General features: G+C 42.7%; 1 protein-coding gene across 1 annotated transcript in view; it reads left to right on the forward strand.

The window, feature by feature from the left end:
- Positions 1 to 15,556, forward strand: part of r3hdm4 (R3H domain containing 4) — a 35,328-nt gene extending 19,772 nt beyond the window's left edge. Inside the window, exon 8 of the mRNA XM_056232847.1 lies at positions 15,453 to 15,556. Coding sequence (XP_056088822.1) covers positions 15,453 to 15,556 — 104 coding nt within the window. The remainder of the gene's footprint in view (positions 1 to 15,452) is intronic.
- Positions 15,557 to 18,686: the final 3,130 nt, after the last annotated feature.

Raw genomic sequence — 18,686 nt, forward strand, 5'->3', positions numbered from 1 at the left:
TAATTTTAACTAGCGCAGTTTCTGTGCTATGATGCGGTCTGAATCCTGACTGAAATTTTTCATATATCTCATTTTCTTGCAAGAAAGAGCACAATTGAGCGGACACAATTTTTTCTAGTATTTTAGACATAAATGGAAGATTTGAAATGGGTCTGTAATTTGCTAAGTTATTTTGATCTAATTGCGGTTTCTTAATAAGAGGTTTTATAACTGCCAGCTTGAATATTTTTGGAACATGACCTAAAGATAAAGACGAGTTAATAATATTGAGAAGAGGCTCTTCCACTACAGGTAACACTTCTTTCAGTAGTTTAGTGGGTATTGGATCTAATAAACATGTTGTTGGTTTAGATGCAATGATAAGTTTATTTAGCTCTTCCTGTCCTACAGTTGTAAAGCGGTGTAGTTGTTCTTGAGGGGCGATAATTGAGGCTGAATCACAAGACACCATAGAGGATTGTACATTTACAATTGTATTTCGGATGCTTTCTATTTTCTCATTGAAGTAATTCATAAAATCATTACAACTATACTGTAACGGAATAATTTGCTCGGGTGATGTCTGTTTATTTGTTAGTCTAGCCACGGTGTTAAATAAAAACCTTGGATTATTTTGGTTATTTTCTATTAGTTTGCGGAGATGCTCAGCCCTGGCTGCTTTTAGAGCCTTTTTATAACGTGACACACTGTCTTTCCACACGATTCTAAAGACCTCTAAATTAGTTTGTTTCCATTTACGCTCTAAGTTACGAGTTTCTCTCTTGATAGCATGTGTAGTACTATTGTACCATGGTGCTTTAGTTTTCTCTCTAACCTTTTTTAATCTAATTGGTGCAACAATATCTAATGTACTAGAGAAAATGGTGCTCAAACTGCTGGTCATTTCCTCTAGTTCATCTGTTTGTTTGGGTTCACTAAGCAGCTGAGATAGATCAGGTAAGCTATTTGAGAATCTATCTATAGTGATTGGAAGGATTGTTCTGCCTGGTCTATAACGCGGCGCAACATGACAAATTTCAGCAGTACGTATTATACAAGTTACCATGTGATGATCAGTGAGATCGTCACTTTGCGGTATAATATCTATATCGGTTGGATTGGTTCCGTATGATATAATTAAATCTAGTGTATGATTTAGACGATGAGTGGGACCACTGACGTTTTGCTTGACCCCAAAGGAGTTTAATAAATCTGTAAACGCAGCCCCTAACGCATCATTTGTGTTATCTAAGTGTATGTTAAAATCTCCAACAATTATTGCTTTATCAGCATTGACCAATAGATCTGAGAGAAAGTCTGCAAACTCTTTTAGGAAATCAGTGTAGGGCCCTGGCGGTCTATATACAGTAGCCAAGGCTAGAGATAATAGGGATTTCTTTCTTACATCTAAGAGCGTAACATTTAGCACAAGTACTTCAAACGAATTAAACCTGTGACCTGTTTTCTGAGTAACATTAAGAATATCTCTATAGATTGTTGCAACACCGCCGCCACGACCGATCAGACGGGGCTCATGCTTATAACAGTATCCTGGCGGAGTAGACTCATTTAGACCGAAATACTCATTTGGTTTAAGCCAGGTTTCAGTAAGGCAAAGTACATCGAAGCTATTATCTGTGACCATTTCATATACAATAACCGCCTTAGGTGTGAGCGATCTAATGTTTAGAAGACCTAGTTTTAGAAATTGTTTTTGTTCACTGATATTTAGATTTTCTGGTTTAATTACAATAAGATTTTTCCTAGATCCTACACTAGATTTATTGTTTGGCCTCACTAGACGAGGAATAGACACAGTTTCTATATAATGTTCTACACTACTTATATCAATTAAGTTGGGACAGCAAAGACTGTGAATTGGACTTTGACTTACTAGTCAGATGGTGTGCAACGTCTTGGAGATGTTGTCCGACAGAACAGCCGCTCCGATTCTGCTGGGGTGCAGGCCATCAGGACGGAAGAGCCTAGGTCGCTCCCAGAACAGATTCCAATTATTTACAAAGAGCAGTTTCTGTTCATTACACCATGACATTAACCATTCATTTAGAGCAAATAGTCTACTGAACCTTTCTTGTCCTAGTCGGTACGTGGGAAGCGGTCCAGACACGATGATCGTTGCCTCAGGCGCTGTGCTGCGTACCGTCTCGATCAGGCTCCTGTAGTCCTTCTTCAGAACCTCCGTCTGCCGCAGCCTGATGTCGTTCGTTCCCGCATGGAGGACAACGGCTCCGACGCGCTCGTCACCGTTCAGGATCTCGGGAACCTGTGCGGCGACATCAAGAACACGAGCACCAGGAAAGCAGTGAGTGCGCACCTTACCCTTACCTGAGGTAGCGCGGACATGACGGACCATGGAAGTGCCGATGATCACGGCGTCGTCGCGTTCCGACTCGCGAAGAGGGGAGAAGCGGTTCCGAGTGGAGAGTTCGAAGACCGGGAGGGGCGGAGAGGTTCTTGCTCTGGTCCTGGCTCGTGTCTTCCGCTGTGGGATCACCCAGGGTCCATGGTGCTGTGTCGGTGCCGGAGTGAATGAAGCCAGAGATGATCGCGTCCTCCTGGGCAGAGAAACGCACGGAGTAGAGGAAGTCGGAGTCAAAAAGTTACTAACCACTGACTTGTGAGCATCGGCGCGTGACGTTTCAAGCGCTGATCGCCGATCCCGCAGCTCGGCTTGCCTCTCCAGCAGACCACGGATCTGTTTCTCCACCGATTCCAGTTCCAATCGTACCGACATCAGCTCGAATGTGTCCTCACCTGCACTCAGAGGTAACGTTAGACACACATCCGATATGTTCGCCATTATAACAGATGAACAGTAAATTAGTAGTGATACTACCAATATCACTACTAATTTAGGACTGGAATGCTGGATATAACCTGTATCCTTTCAGTGAAACGGGTGTAAAATCAGACGCTCGATAGGCGCGAGCCCACGCGTGAAATGCTAGCAGGCTAAAGGCTAGTAGCCGAGATTCGCAAAGTTGGATCTAAGTAGCGATATCAAAGCAATCCGATTGTTTTTTATAGGGAATAGTATTGAGGATAGGTTCACACGATATAAAAATAGAAAGTGCTTGTTAATAAATGAGTGGTAAAGAAGAAAATCAAGGATTAATGAATCAATTCGACGGAGCTCTAAACACAAACAAACACCGCACGCGCATGCGCAGATCAATCCCTATGATCCTATGATGATGTGATCATCACATCACCCGGTGGCGCGGTACTGCTGCGACCCGGACTCTTGTCTCACGCTGCAGTTTTTCTTATTTTTTAACGTTGTTTTGTGTTTTAAGAGTAATACTGTCGGTTTTTTTCAGACGTTTAAAACCGTGGAAGTGTGTATATGTACACTCACCTAAAGGATTATTAGGAACACCTGTTCAATTTCTTATTAATGCAATTATCTAATTAACCAATCACATGGCAGTTGCTTCAATGCATTTAGGGGTGTGGTCCTGGTCAAGACAATCTCCTGAACTCCAAACTGAAAGTCAGAATGGGAAAGAAAGGTGATTTAAGCAATTTTGAGCGTGGCATGGTTGTTGGTGCCAGACGGGCCGGTCTGAGTATTTCACAATCTGCTCAGTTACTGGGATTTTCACACACAACCATTTCTAGGGTTTACAAAGAATGGTGTGAAAAGGGAAAAACATCCAGTATGCGGCAGTCCTGTGGGCGAAAATGCCTTGTTGATGCTAGAGGTCAGAGGAGAATGGGCCGACTGATTCAAGCTGATAGAAGAGCAACTTTGACTGAAATAACCACTCGTTACAACCGAGGTATGCAGCAAAGCGTTTGTGAAGCCACAACACGCACAACCTTGAGGCGGATGGGCTACAACAGCAGAAGACCCCACCGGGTACCACTCATCTCCACTACAAATAGGAAAAAGAGGCTACAATTTGCAAGAGCTCACCAAAATTGAACAGTTGAAGACTGGAAAAATGTTGCCTGGTCTGATGAGTCTCGATTTCTGTTGAGACATTCAGATGGTAGAGTCAGAATTTGGCGTAAACAGAATGAGAACATGGATCCATCAAGCCTTGTTACCACTGTGCAGGCTGGTGGTGGTGGTGTAATGGTGTGGGGGATGTTTTCTTGGCACACTTTAGGCCCCTTAGTGCCAATTGGGCATCGTTTAAATGCCACGGCCTACCTGAGCATTGTTTCTGACCATGTCCATCCCTTTATGGCCACCATGTACCCATCCTCTGATGGCTACTTCCAGCAGGATAATGCACCATGTCACAAAGCTCGAATCATTTCAAATTGGTTTCTTGAACATGACAATGAGTTCACTGTACTAAAATGGCCCCCACAGTCACCAGATCTCAACCCAATAGAGCATTTTTGGGATGTGGTGGAACGGGAGCTTCGTGCCCTGGATGTGCATCCTACAAATCTCCATCAACTGCAAGATGCTATCCTATCAATATGGGCCAACATTTCTAAAGAATGCTTTCAGCACCTTGTTGAATCAATGCCACGTAGAATTAAGGCAGTTCTGAAGGCGAAAGGGGGTCAAACACAGTATTAGTATGGTGTTCCTAATAATCCTTTAGGTGAGTGTATAGTCGAGACATTAGGGACTTTAAGCAACAGCCTCTGGTGGAACGGCAACGGCATTCTGTCGTTCTCTTGCGCATGCGCGACATTAACTGCTACTTCGCGACGTTCTACTGTAACCGTCTACAACGGGAGAACAGCTGATTTGCCGTAGTCGATACTACGTGACAGATTAAGAAAGTTAATGTTATGTTTTAGGTTATGTGGCATTATAATCGTTTCTGTATATCATTAAATGCCCAAATCAACCCTTCTCTTACTTTTTAAAATCAGTTTATTTTTTGTATTTTGTCTGATAATTAAATTTACTCTTTACTTTTCTTTTACTCTTTACTGTTGCTTAGTGATTTTTGCGCTCTTTAGCTACGGCAGTTAACCGTTTACTTCCGGCTGCCGTTGCCGTTCTATCAGCAGCTGTTGCTTAAAGTCCCTAATGATGACCTTGGCAAAACTTCTATTGGTACTTTTTATTGTGGAACTCCTCCGGCCATGCCAAACAAAAGGAAACAATCTGGCGCTGTCATACACCAGAGTTGAGGTGCTGGCCCTCCGCGCTGCGGGAGACCATCCACCGCCCGACCTCATCGAGGACATACGACCCTCGGCCCCGAGGAAACGAATTTGGAGAAGAGGAAGGAGAGGAGGTATCCGGCAGCGTCCCTGAAGGAGAGGTAACAGGCCGCCGCTACCCTCCATGATCCTCAGTAACGTCAGGTCTTTGAAAAGGAAAATGGACGAGTTACGGATTAACGCTTCAGCCTGCTACGAATACGTGAGTCTTCTATAATGGTGTTCACTGAGACATGGTTGCGTCCCGATGTTCCTGACTCACTGTGTGAGGTGGAGGGTTTCTCTTTCATTCGCTCCGATAGCGATAGGAGTGAGACGTCGGGTAAAGACAGAGGCGGGGGTATTTGTGTTTTTATTAATGATAAATGGTGCAGGCAACATACACTGCGCAAAAGTATTTGTAATCCCGACGTTGAACTAATGTGCTTGAGCCTAAGACCCCTGTATCTAGTAGGGAGGTTAAGCCCAAAAAATAGGCCTTTGACTTCAAGTCATGATGCAAAGGTCTCCTTTGGTATGGAAGTACCTTAGGGTCATAAAAATAAATTTATCCTAAGACACAAGTGAGATCACACTTTGTATCAGAAATAAACATGTTTTTTCAAAAATGGCCGCCAATGCGCTGAAAATACTTTAGAGCCCATATCTTTGCTTCTGTTATCGCTATAATGACAAATTTGGTGTCAAAGTGTACATTTTTGGGGTCAAGGAATACAATAAAAGTGTTTTCAAGTTTAAAAAAATAATAATTTTCCCCATACCATGACAATTGGGGGTAAATATGCACATTTCACATAAAAATTGTCATCAGAGTGACTTTACTTATCTTTTCGTTCAAAAACTTACATTTTGTATTTAAGCAGTGCAGCTACTTCTGTACATTACATTTGTCCTAAGTAGCATGAGATTTCGACCAGTCAGGAGTAGCATATCAGTTCCTGCAACAACACATCCCATCTGCACCAGAAACTGTGACAGCTGTTGAAGGTCAGAGGTGACAGGTTAACACTTCGAGGTTCGTATGACTTTCTCATTAAATAGAAAAATGTTTTTAATGTTAGATAACTAATAAATAGCTAGCTAGTTGACTATGGAAAAAAAAACCTTAGAGGGAAAACCTCTTTTCTCGAGAATACTGAAGCAAAAAATTATCCTTATAATTTGTATTAATTTAAAACACACTTGCTGCAGCTAGTAGACCTAGGTGAGGCAGCTCGCACGCCTATTGGATGCTATGCGGCAACTGCTGCAACCTATCGAGGCACTGCTCGTGACGTAAGCACCAATGAGTGGGCGTGTGGGCGAATGGGCGTGGCTTATGCCTATATAAGCCAGAGCTCGATAAGATGCTCCTTGGTTTTCATCGACTGAAGCGAAACCAGATGGTAGCACAAGCACGGCAGGGTTACGCAACACTCATTCCCTCTTCTAGAGAGAACCGAGATTACGTTAGTAACCGTGATGTTCTCTTACGAGAGTACTCTCGTGTTGCGTAAGCTAGCTTACGCTACGGGAATCCCATTGAAACGCTGTGTGTGCTAAATCTACCACAACACTGACCCAAGGGCGAGCTCCTTGAGTTCATATGATATGGGGATATAAAAAGCTGACATTGGGAATGGGCTTAATAAGAATGATATAAGGTAAACGTGGTTACCTTAAATGCATAGAGGGTGCTTAACACGGTATAACAGTCAGGGGAGGCAATAGCCTGCCTGAACTGAAAACTTTGCTGTCCGCGGAACCGAGTCCGGCAGAACTGAGCGGATAAACTAAACTGACAACAGTCTAGCTTGGAGCGCGGGAACTTCCAGGTTATAGAACTCTATAAATGTAGACACAGAGGCCCAGCCTGCCGCCATACAGATATCGTGAAGGGAAATCCCACTGGACCAGGCCCACGAGGAGGCATGCCTCTAGTGGAATAAGCTCTGACGCCCAGAGGGCAACAAAGGCTCTTAGATGTATAAGCCAGTGAGATAGCGTCCACTATCCACCTGGAAAGGCTACGTTTCGAGGCAGCTAGACCTTTAGATCGGCCACCAAACGAAACAAATAGCTGTCCTGAACGTCTGAAAGCAGCCGAACGTTCCACGTAAATTCTAAGGGCCCTAACCAGGCAAAGGAGATTCACGTCAGACTCGCTGTCAGCTCCGAAGAGAGAATGTCAGATTGAAGAGGCGGTGGTACCAGTACCAGTCGGTCGCCTTCCAAGGTTTCAGAGCTGCGACGCATTTCTGATTGACCCTGAGGCGAAACAGATCGGAGGCCCAAGCTCGAGACGGCACTCGTGCTTTCAGCCACCACTGCAGTGGGCGCATGCGAAGCAGACCCAGCTGGAGTACTGATGATGATGAGGCCATGAGGCCCAGCATTTTCTGAAATCTCTTGAGCAGGACTATAGTGCCGCAATGTTCAGTATGCGCTCTGGCGATAGTCGCGCTGTCATTGACAGCGAGTTCAGCTCTGTGCCCAGAAAGGATATTTCCTGGCTGGTGTTCGAGTAATATGGTCCTGTGTTCTATGAGCTCTGAATGAGATCGAACTAGAATCAGCCAATCGTCCAAATAGTCCAAAGCTCGCATGCCCTGAAGTTTCAGGGGCGCGAGAGCCGCGTCCATGCACATCATAATATACAGGATGCCAGGGACAGGCCAAACGGTAGGACTGTGTATTGATATGCCTGGCCCTCGAAGGCGAATCTCAAAAATCTGTGACGAGAGAATGTCAGACTCGCTGTCAGATCCACAGAGACTTGTGCTTTGAAAGGAGTGGCAAGTACTTTGGGGACATAATCATGTCTTGGTTTGAGGATGACCTTGGAGTCTATAGGCCCAAACTCAAAGCACGACGCACTAACAGAAAGTGCGTGTAAGTCACCCACCAGCTTGACTGAGGTGAGAGCCACCAGAAAGGCGGTTTTCAATGAGATATACTTAAGGTCCACAGACTGTAGAGGTTCGAAAGGGGCACCCTTCATGGCCTCCAGGACCAAGGAAAGGTCCGAGGGGGGGCGAGGAGGGTTCATCCTTCTAGCTCCCCTGAGGAAGCGGACTACAAGGTCGTTCCTACCCAGTGACTGGCCATGCGAATGTTTGACAAACGCAGCAATAGCCGCCACATATACCTTGAGCATGGATGGGGATCTACCCTTATCCAAGAGCTCCTGTAGGAAGGAGAGAACTTCCGACACCCCACAATCTTGTGGATCCAGGTTGCGAGCTGAGCACCAACCTGAGAACACTGACCACTTGGAAGCATAAAGCCGTCTAGTAGAGGGCGCTCTAGTAATCGTGTTTAACACTCCGTCGGGGAGACTGACGGGTACCCGTTGATTGCCCACACATGCAGAGCCCAAAGCTCGGGTCGTGGGTGCCAAATCGTACCCCCGGCCTGTGAGAGGAGATCTCTCCTCAACGGGACAGGCCACGGAGGCACGCTCTGAAGCTGCATCAGCTCCGGAAACCAAACTTGGTTCGGCCAGAACGGAGCTACTAGAAGTACACAGGAACCGTTCTCCCTTATACGCTTGATTACCTGTGGTAACAGCATGATCGGAGGGAAAGCATAGAGAGGGCAGCTGGGCCAGTGATGGGCCAGCGTGTCCTTGTTCTTTATGAAGCATATTGGAAACTGAGCGTTGTCTTGAGACGCAAAGAGGTCGACTTCTGCTCTGCCAAATGTGTCCCACAACAGCTGAACTGTCTGAGGGTGGAGGGACCATTCCCCTGGGGGAACGTTGTCCCTGGACAGCCTGTCTGGACCCACATTAAGATGGCCTGGCACATGCGCCGCTCTCAGCGAGAGTAGGTTGCGCTGAACCCATACAAGGATGCGTTCTGCCAGTGCATGAAGGTTCCGTGATCTCAGACTGCCCTGGCGATTTATGTAGGAAACCACCGACATGTTGTCCGTGCGGACAAGGACATGGTGGCCCTTTAGAAGGGGAAGGAAGAACCGCAAGGCGTTCTCGACCGCCTTCATATAGACAGTTTATGTGAAAGCTCTTTTCTTGGCTTGACCACAGGCCAAAAGTCGGTCTGCCCTCATAGAGGGCGCCCCAGCCCGAATTGGAGGCGTCTGTCGAAACCACTATCAGTTTAGAGATTACTCCCAGGTTTACACCAGTCTGATACCAGTCGACCGCCTTCCAGGGCTCCAGAGCTGTGACACAGTTCTGAGTTACCTTGAGACGTAAACGACCGGATGCCCATGCTCGACGCAGGACCCACGTCTTCAGCCAATGCTGTAAAGGGCGCATGCGAAGCAGACCTAAACGAAGAAATTATTAAGTTGTGAATGGACTGTGTTTGGCATGCGTTTTTTAATAAAAAAATTGCATACTTCACCTCCAATTGTCATGTTAAGGACAACATTATTGTTTTTTAGTCTTGGAACCTATTTTATTGGACTCCTTGACCACAAAAATGTACCTGTTGATACCAAATTTGTCATTATAGCTATAACAGAAGCAAAGATATGGGCCTCTCAAGTATGGCCGGCGGCCATTTTAAAAAAAATTGCGTATATAAGATACAAAATGTGATCTCACTTGTGTCTTAGGATAAATTTATTTCTATGGCCCTAAGGTACTTTCATACCAAAGGGGATCTTTGCATCATGACTTGAAGTCAAAAGTCACTTAACCTCCCTACTAATCTGCCCAGAGAGTTTGGAAACATCATCCTCTGCAGTGTGTTTGTCCCTCCCAGCGGGAGCGCTTCGGCACACATCACTGACTGTGTACACCAACAGCTACAGCGCACTCCGGAGGCCCGGGTGTTATTTTAGGGGATTTTAATCACTGTAAACTGGAACTGTCACTCCCAGGGTTTTCACAGTACGTTAAATGTGGTACAAGAGAGGATCGGATCCTTGATAAGTGCTATTGTAATGTGAAAAATGCTTACGTGAGCAGGATTAAACCCCCGCTGTCAAACTCGGACCATAACGTAGTCCATCTCCTTCCTACTTACAGAACTGTTCTCAAGAGCAGTAAACCGTTTACCAAGACTGTAAAGGTCTGGACGAGTGACAGCATAGAGTCCCTTAAAGCTGCAGTCCGTAGCTTTTTTTGGGTTAAAAATGATCCAAAATACATATTTGAGAAAATACATAACCAGCCAGTGTTCAACGCTATCTGCTTGCTGTAGCTCGATTCAAAGCGGTAAGCTTGTAATAATGTTTTTAATTCCAGTGGTACTGGTGGATTTCCGCGGGAGATTCGAGCATGTCTTTGCGTCATTACGTCACATCTGTACACACACATCTGTACACACACACATCTGTACACACACACATCTGTACACACACACATCTGTACACACACACACATCTGTACACACACACACATCTGTACACACACATCTGCACACATAAAGGAGTCTCGGCTAGTAGGCTATATTGCGTGTGAGGATGCTGGAGGTGGAGATTTATAGCCTTTTCTCACAGCACTTGATATAATTAAACTTATCAATTTTATGGCGGATCCAGAAAGGTATAAACGACAATCATCAGTGACAACTACAGACTCACCCGCTGTAACATGCAGAAGACTTCGTTCGGACTTCGGAGTGGCTACAGAAAAAAAGAGAGACTGCAACCGGCTCATGCGAAAACAAGGATAATATCGGAAGGACATTACATGTAGTCACGCAATGCTGACATTGTTAACATTAACAAGTTGAGAACAAAGTTTAATTTGCACGGTTTTGCATGATAAGCGATTTTTAGATTTAATCAGCGCGATTTACTGCAATGTCAGAACCAGAACAAAAGTGGATGTTACTTGTTCAGAGGACAGTTTCCGGTGAAAATTATTATGTTGGTCATACTTCCAAAAAGAATAATCTGTGATTCTGAATGCCAGTATCCACACCGGCGGCGACTGACACACACACTCTCCTCATTGTGTTCATCCGCGCTGTGCCGTGTCAAACTACAACTCACGTAAAGTTGATAATTTCGCGAATGACTGCAATTGCAGATTTCGAACAGAGATGGCGACAAAGAGGAAAAAATGCAGACTGCAGCTTTAAAGGCTGTTTTCTCTCGACAGAGTGGAGTCTCTTTCATGAACTGGACGCAGATAAAGCACCAGAGACGGTTACGGATTATATAAAATTCTATGTGGACAATGTTATACCTAAAAAAAAAATAACTATATCCTAACAACAAACCATACATAACTAAGGAGGTTAAAGATTGCATAAACCACAAGAAATTGGCATTCAAGAACCAGGATAGAGCACAACTGAAAATTGTGCATACAGAGCCTAGTCATTTGCTCAGGGAAGCCAGGAGGAGACATAAAGAACTAATCGATCAGAGTTTTACAGAAATGAACTCAAAAAATCTATGGGACACGATGAATGAAGGTAATTACGAATATCAGTACTTTAGATGACCTGCAAAAAGCTAATGAACTGAATGACTTCTATCTGAGATTTGAATCTCGGGACTTCTCTGAAGGGAAGAATGTTTCAGAGACAGTTTCTGTCACAGAGCACGATGTAAGGCTGGTGATAAAACCTCAGGAGGTAAGACTGCATTTCAAAAACGTATGTACTAAGAAGGCGACGGGGCCCGATGGAATATCCACATTCCTGTTAAAGACGTGCAGATGATCTGACACCTGGATGGCTCCCAATCTTCCAAAAATCAGTAGACTCACAAGTCATACCCACCCTGTGGAAGAAATCAGTAATTACACCTTTACCGAAACAACCATGCCCAAAGGTGAATAATGATTTCAGGCCTTGGGCACTGACTTATATTGTTATGAAATGTTTTGAGAGGATAATGGTGTCATTTCTTAAGCAAGATGTTGGTGTGTTTTTAGATCCGCTTCAGTGTGCCTACAGGCAGGGCCGCGGCACAGATGATGATTCACATCTGGTCAGTAAACACCTCGAGGACCCCAAGGCCTATGCACATATTCTGTTTGTTGATTTTAGTTCGGCTTGTAATACTCTGCAGCCTCGCATGCTCATCCAGAAACTGAACATATGAATGTTAACTCTTTTATTCTCAACTGGTATTTTTCTTTTTTAACAAACCGTACTCAACAGGTTAGAGTGAATAATGCTCTTACGGAGCCGGGGCCAATCAGGGCTGTGTCAGCTCTCCAGCACTTTTTACATTGTACACTAATGACTGCACTAGACTCCATACTGACAATTATATCATTAAATTCTCTGATGATACTGCAATCCTCGGCCTTATGCATAAAGATAGAAGTCCAGCAGCGTATCATATGGAAATTGAGGAATTTGTGCAGTGGCGCAACGACAACTATCTTGTGCTAAACGCGACCAAGACTGAGGAGATGGTGTTTGATAGGCGATACCAGGCCTGTTGATTAATAATTTACCCATTACTCAGATTAGCTCTTATAAGTACCTTGGTGTACATATTGATAATGCACTGACATGGAAGGACAACACAAGTACTGGAGTCTGTTCCAGACTCCAGCAGAGGATGCATTTTTTACGAAGACTTAGATTGTATGGAGTGGAACAAACATGTATGTTGTTGTTCTATCATGCAATATTAGAGAGTATTTTTAAATGCGGTATTACAGCCTGGTATGGTAACCTGACAGTACAGTCAAAATCACAGATCGCCCGTCAGGTAAAGACAGCGATGAAGACTATGGGGGTCAAAAACCAATCTTATAATTGTACTGTCATGAACTTTAACATTTAACATGTTAACTGAGGCCTGTAAAGAGGTGTAGTTCCTGTTTTTTTTTGCAGTTTTTCTCAGCATTGCATGGTCTGACCTTGGGTGAATTTGCTGGGACGTCCACTCCTGGGAAGATGGACAACTGTTTTGAATGTTTCCACTTGTGAATAATCTTTTAACGCTTCCCATATTGATGGCAGCAACAATTGCTTTTCTAAGATCATTGCTGATGTCTTTCCTCCTTGGCATTGTGTTAACACACACCTGAATGCTCCATACTGCCAACACTTCTGCTTTTATAGAGTTGATCACACTTGCTGATGATCAATTATTCAAAGACATTTGATTGGCAGCACCTGACTACTACTTACGCTCTTAATTCCTATGAAAGCAGTAAGGGAAGGGTGTACTTAGGCTGCCTTTACACTTGGCATTAACATGCGATCACCGTGATCCGATCAAGCAGATCGGATCATTAGCCAATCAGGACATGGTGCGTTTATATTTGTTCACATTAAGCAGCCTCTGTATCTGGATAACCGATCGGATTTCTGTTTCCCTGCATAATATTTAAATCAGGTCTGTGGCACGACACCAGATTAATAGTAAAGATGATACAAATTAAACAACATCCCAAATGCTTTCACTCACTCACTTTACTTTCATATGCAATCTCCATTAATTAGATCAAATTATATTTTTTTGAAAGAAGGAATACTTCCAGAGTTGATCTTACACAAATAACTGGGTTGATCATGTTAAACAAGTCACATCATCCATCATCTGGGTTTAAGGTTGCGTGCAATGACTATATTGACAGAAATGGGAGATTGATAAACATGCTGAAACAATAAAAACATTCAACATTTAAAACATAAAAAAATTCCGATTCCGATTATTCATCTGGCATAGCAGCGTTCAGCTCTTCATTAAGATCTCATGACTGACTGTGAGTGTACAGTCGATCGCCTCGTTCAGATAATGTTGCACAATTAAAATGAAAAAATGACACACATAAATAAACTGTTTTAAAGATTGACGTTTATTGTTCAGATAAGTTTAATTTTGTGTCTAAACTGCGTCTGGCCATTACTTTCTGACAGTCACGCGGGGAGACTGGGCGGGGGGGATTTAAATTACGTTCACCTGTGAATGCAGACACGATGGCTGGATTGCGTTTACATTACACTGAGATCCGATCACAATGCGTCCTCGACTCCCTCCGAACCGGGACACGCTGATCGGATAACATTCCGATCAGATGTGCGTTTACACTTGTCTTTTCAATGTGTATGTGGACAACATCCAGATACAGGTCGCATGTTAATGCCAAACGCAGCCTTTGTTGTCAATCATGGCTTCTCAATTTTGGCCTCGTTTTTGTTAAATAAATATAGACACGGTGTAATATGTCATATGTTGTTGTTCATCTGATGTTGTATTCACCTAGTTTTAAGACCTGTCAAGGACCGGATGATTTTTGATTATATCCTGATATCCTTTTATTATATCCCGTAAAACCATAGAATTCAAAAGGGTGTTCTTTCTTTCACATGACTGTGTATATAATGCCGAGTTCAGACTGCACGATTTTAGCCCCGATTTTGGCTCGCCGACAGGTTTTGTGAAATCGCCGACAAATGCCCGAAATCACAGGCAAATCGGTGCTCGTTCACGCGAGTGACAATCACGCAGTGTGAATGAGCAAAGACGCGATCTGAGAGAATCGCCGACGAGTCGCCGACGCCCGTGAGATATTTGGCATGCTAAATATCTGGACCTGTCGGCGATTCACAATCCTGCTGTGTGAATGTGTTCTGACTGAAAACTACATCGGCGATGACCGACAGCCAATGAGAGAGCAAGATACAGGGAGGAGGAGGAGGAGTTATAGACCAGAATATCAGTATTTTAATAGATAGGCCTATATTTACAATTATATCAAACAGAAACAAAGCACAAACATTTTCATGACCAGCAGCAACAGCAGGACATTTGCAAAATGAGTTATTTACCCCCAACTCTCTTTGCAAAACACAGTCCTTGCTCCCCTCGTCTTCCCAACCATTTCCTGCATAAACTGTTTTTTTTGTTTGTTTGTTTTTTCGCTACAAATCAGTGCACAGACAATTTGTAGGCTATCATTTTTAATAATAAATTCAGTGTCGCGCGAGAACTCCGGTCTCACGCACGCGTGATCTTCCGTTATTTCCTATCACTTCTCGCGTTTGTTTGGTTGTGAAACGTAGTTTGCGGACCAGGCAGAAGTTGTCGGCGATTCTTTCTTTTGTAAAGTCATGCAGTGTGAAACCTCCTGTCGCCGATCCATCGTGCAGTGTGAACACAGCAGCAACTGAATGTTACCCCAGATAGTCATGCAGTGTGAAAACAACTGTGACCCGATTATTTTGAAAATCGTGCAGTCTGAACTCGGCATAAGACTTACCATTGGGCTTGACTGGGCTGCACCCCACGGGCCCCATCCTGTAGGGGGCCCCGCCTTTACCCGTGTGTGTTTGTTTGATTTGTTCGGTTATATGCCATTCACAACTAAATGTAGAAACTCAGTTTTGCCAGTATCTCTTGCACATGACCTAAGGAAAAACTAAAGTGTGTGTTTTCTGCAGGCTCTGACTGTAATGGTGCTCGACAGACGGAGGTAGTCAACAAACAGGACGAGTTCCTGCCTCCTCAGTCTCTGCTCTCTGCCTACCTGGAGCAGTTTAGCTAAAGCTGCCATGAGTCCTGTCCACAAGCTGTTCATCCAGCCAGAACCGGCAACACTGCCCCTGACCTGGCCAACATGAACTGTGCGTGTGGCATTATGTCATAGGACCTGCAAGCCTTGCCCTTTAGGAGAAACTGCGCTCACTAGAGGGATCACTGTACTCAGTGTCACTATCTCCTTCATTTACTGTTTCTGATGTTTTGGAGCATGTATTAGTAGATGTTGTTACATGATCTGATTCTTTTTCCATGTTCCGGACAGAATTATACTGTCATGGCATCTTTGTATACAAGTAGAAACATAATTGTGTATGAACTCGAGAAGAGGCAGAATATGATTGATAATTAATCATTTTTGTTTATCATGATCTTTACATGAAAAGCCACATATAGTCAAAAGAAATCTAAAACTCAGGCTCCTACAAAATCAGCACAAATTTCATGATGGTTATGCAGTTATTGTATGTGTATACCCGTTCCACATGTTTATTTTACTGCACACATACTGCACAACATTTTACAATTTACATGCATTTGATTTGTGAAGACTTGTAATTCTGCTAATTTACTTCAGCCAGTCCTGCCTGATCAGTAGTATTTTTATATCCAGCATTCTATAACTTGAATTTTGAGTGAAACAGTACTTGTCTTGTTTGTTCATCTACTGTTATCAGGTGTCACACACTTCTTTTTTTCTGTTAAGGATCTGCCAACATGCACTTAACAACTATGCCTTACCTGTATGCCATATTTGTCAGTTTTGCATTTCCGTATATATTAAGCTTTACATCAAGGTTGTTATGGTTTATATACAGGGGAAATATTTTGATGTTTTCTACCATCAAGGGTCCTGAGACACTTGAGCAGTTCTTGCATTGGTGCTTATAACCAAAGTGTGTGTGTGTGTGTGTGTGTGCGCGCGCGCCAGGCATCAACCTTCATGAATGTGGACTTTTACATTACTTTCAGTCACCTAAAAAGCAGGTGTGTTGAAACCTTTGCCATGAAGAGTTGGCTTTTTATTATTATTATTTTTTTAATTTTGTGCCAATATTTGAGTTTAATGCTAATTATATCATGGTGGCAGAGCATGAATACACACCATAGAGCACTTCACTTTATTTAGTTTTTGTCTGTTGCAAGTACCTGTTAAAATGATATCAAGCTTTTAACTGAGATCATATTGTGTAATTATTTCATGAATCGAATGCAAATCATGTGGACTTAACAATGAAAATAAAAAAAAGTTCTGTTTAAGCTTGGCTTCCTGTATTCACGTTGATGTAAAACATTAATTAACAAATGAGGTTGAAAGAACACCAATGTCCTGTTCAAGTTCCCATTCTGTCTCTATTTTACCACAAAAACAAATAGTTTTAATCATTTAGGTCGATCCAAACCTGTATGACTTACTTTCTGAATTGAACTTAATGAATTTAAATGTTTGGGAGAATGATTTGAAATCAGTTATATAAAACTTTTTTTTCTTCTTTTTTTTTTTAAAGATTTATGTTAATTTGTATTTAATAATAATGAAAATAAAAAAAACGAACCTTAAAGGCACACTGTGGAATTTTTGGCCACTAGGGTGCGCTCGACCTGTAATTTTCACGTCTAGTGCCCCTAGAGGCCACAAGCGCCGCAGCATTGTCGCAAAAGTCAACAAACAGTCAACCGGTCAACCTCCCGTGTCTTTATGTGTGTGCAGACGGCATTTGATTTGTATGTTGGAGAAAGTTAATCGATTCACTACTGACCAAAATAATAATATAAATATAAGATTAATAATATAAATCCTATAAAGAAAACAAATTGAATAAAAGTAGCATACGCAGAAAACAATGTCTGATCAGGTAAGTCGCATTGACAAGGGTTGCCCAATCCTGCTCCTGCCGATCGTCTGTCCTGCACAGTTCATCTCCAACCCTAATCAAACACACCTGAAGCAAACAAACGTCTTCAGGATCTCTTTGCAATGGGTTGGAGATGAAATCGAGTAGTCGGGAAATCGTGTAACAAAACTGATATAACTCACTACATATTTCCGTTATTTGTAGTCTTCAGTTTGTTTTTCCTTTTACACAAATACAAACATATATGAGCTGAAAGGAAAAAAAAACATCTACATTTACATTTGTATACGGCAGTATGTTGTGACTTATATCAGTTTTGTTACACGAATTCGCAGTAAATATTACATTATATATACACTTTTATGCCGATGTTTATTTTAAACTCCCTTTTTCTTTTTTTGGTCTCCTCTGACAAAATCTTTGCTTTCTTCCGAGTAGCTGTTGATTCAGCCATGACGACAACATACAGACGCCGGCAATCAAACGCGAGTTGAGCTCATGGTTGAGCTCTCACGTTAGAATTTGAGGAAGTTGGGGTGGTGGGGGAAGTGACGTATGCCGTAAAGCGGTCGAATTTTGTAGTTCTTTTTGTGCTCGGGTTCCTACCCGAAACCCGAAGTTACATAGTGCTAGTAAAAGCGATACAGACACCTTCAGGCTTCGGCAGACGTGTCATTCAACCTATTGTAAGTCGATGTACCATCTCAATGGGTTTTGGTAATATATTATAAAGGTTGAAAAGTTCCACAGTGTGCCTTTAATGTCGTACTCTACTATTTGTTGATCTGGTACAAGAGGCTGAAGGTTGCTCAAGTGACAGTCTTTAATGGCTCAACACAAAACCATGTTACCAGGTAAACTGTAATTATGCTTGGAGAAAAACATGTCTATTAAAAAAAAGTATAATCATGACTGTCAATTACAAAATGGATAGTTCCAACCCTGGATGCTCATTAGTCAATATCATATTCAAGCAGTTATCTTCCAAGATATAGTAACATATTTGACATGTACACCATTTCACCGTAAAATACTTTTTGCACAATGCATAGCAGTTGCCAGTGATTAAGCAAAATTAGATTTATTATTATTATTTTAGATGGATTGATGAGGAAATGTGGTTTTACATAATAGTGTGAATATAGTTATGCTTAAAGACTGCAAATACAGTACATAGAAACTGTACACATACACAGTACACTCTGACAGAATTCCAATGCAAAAAAATAACACACTGCAGTACTGCACTGAGTTTAGTGTCACAGAGAGCCAAGTGTGCCT

This window comes from Rhinichthys klamathensis, unplaced genomic scaffold, assembly GCF_029890125.1.
Source record: "Rhinichthys klamathensis goyatoka isolate OS25496 unplaced genomic scaffold, OSU_Roscu_1.1 h1tg000357l_1, whole genome shotgun sequence".
Taxonomy (NCBI): Eukaryota; Metazoa; Chordata; class Actinopteri; order Cypriniformes; family Leuciscidae; genus Rhinichthys; species Rhinichthys klamathensis.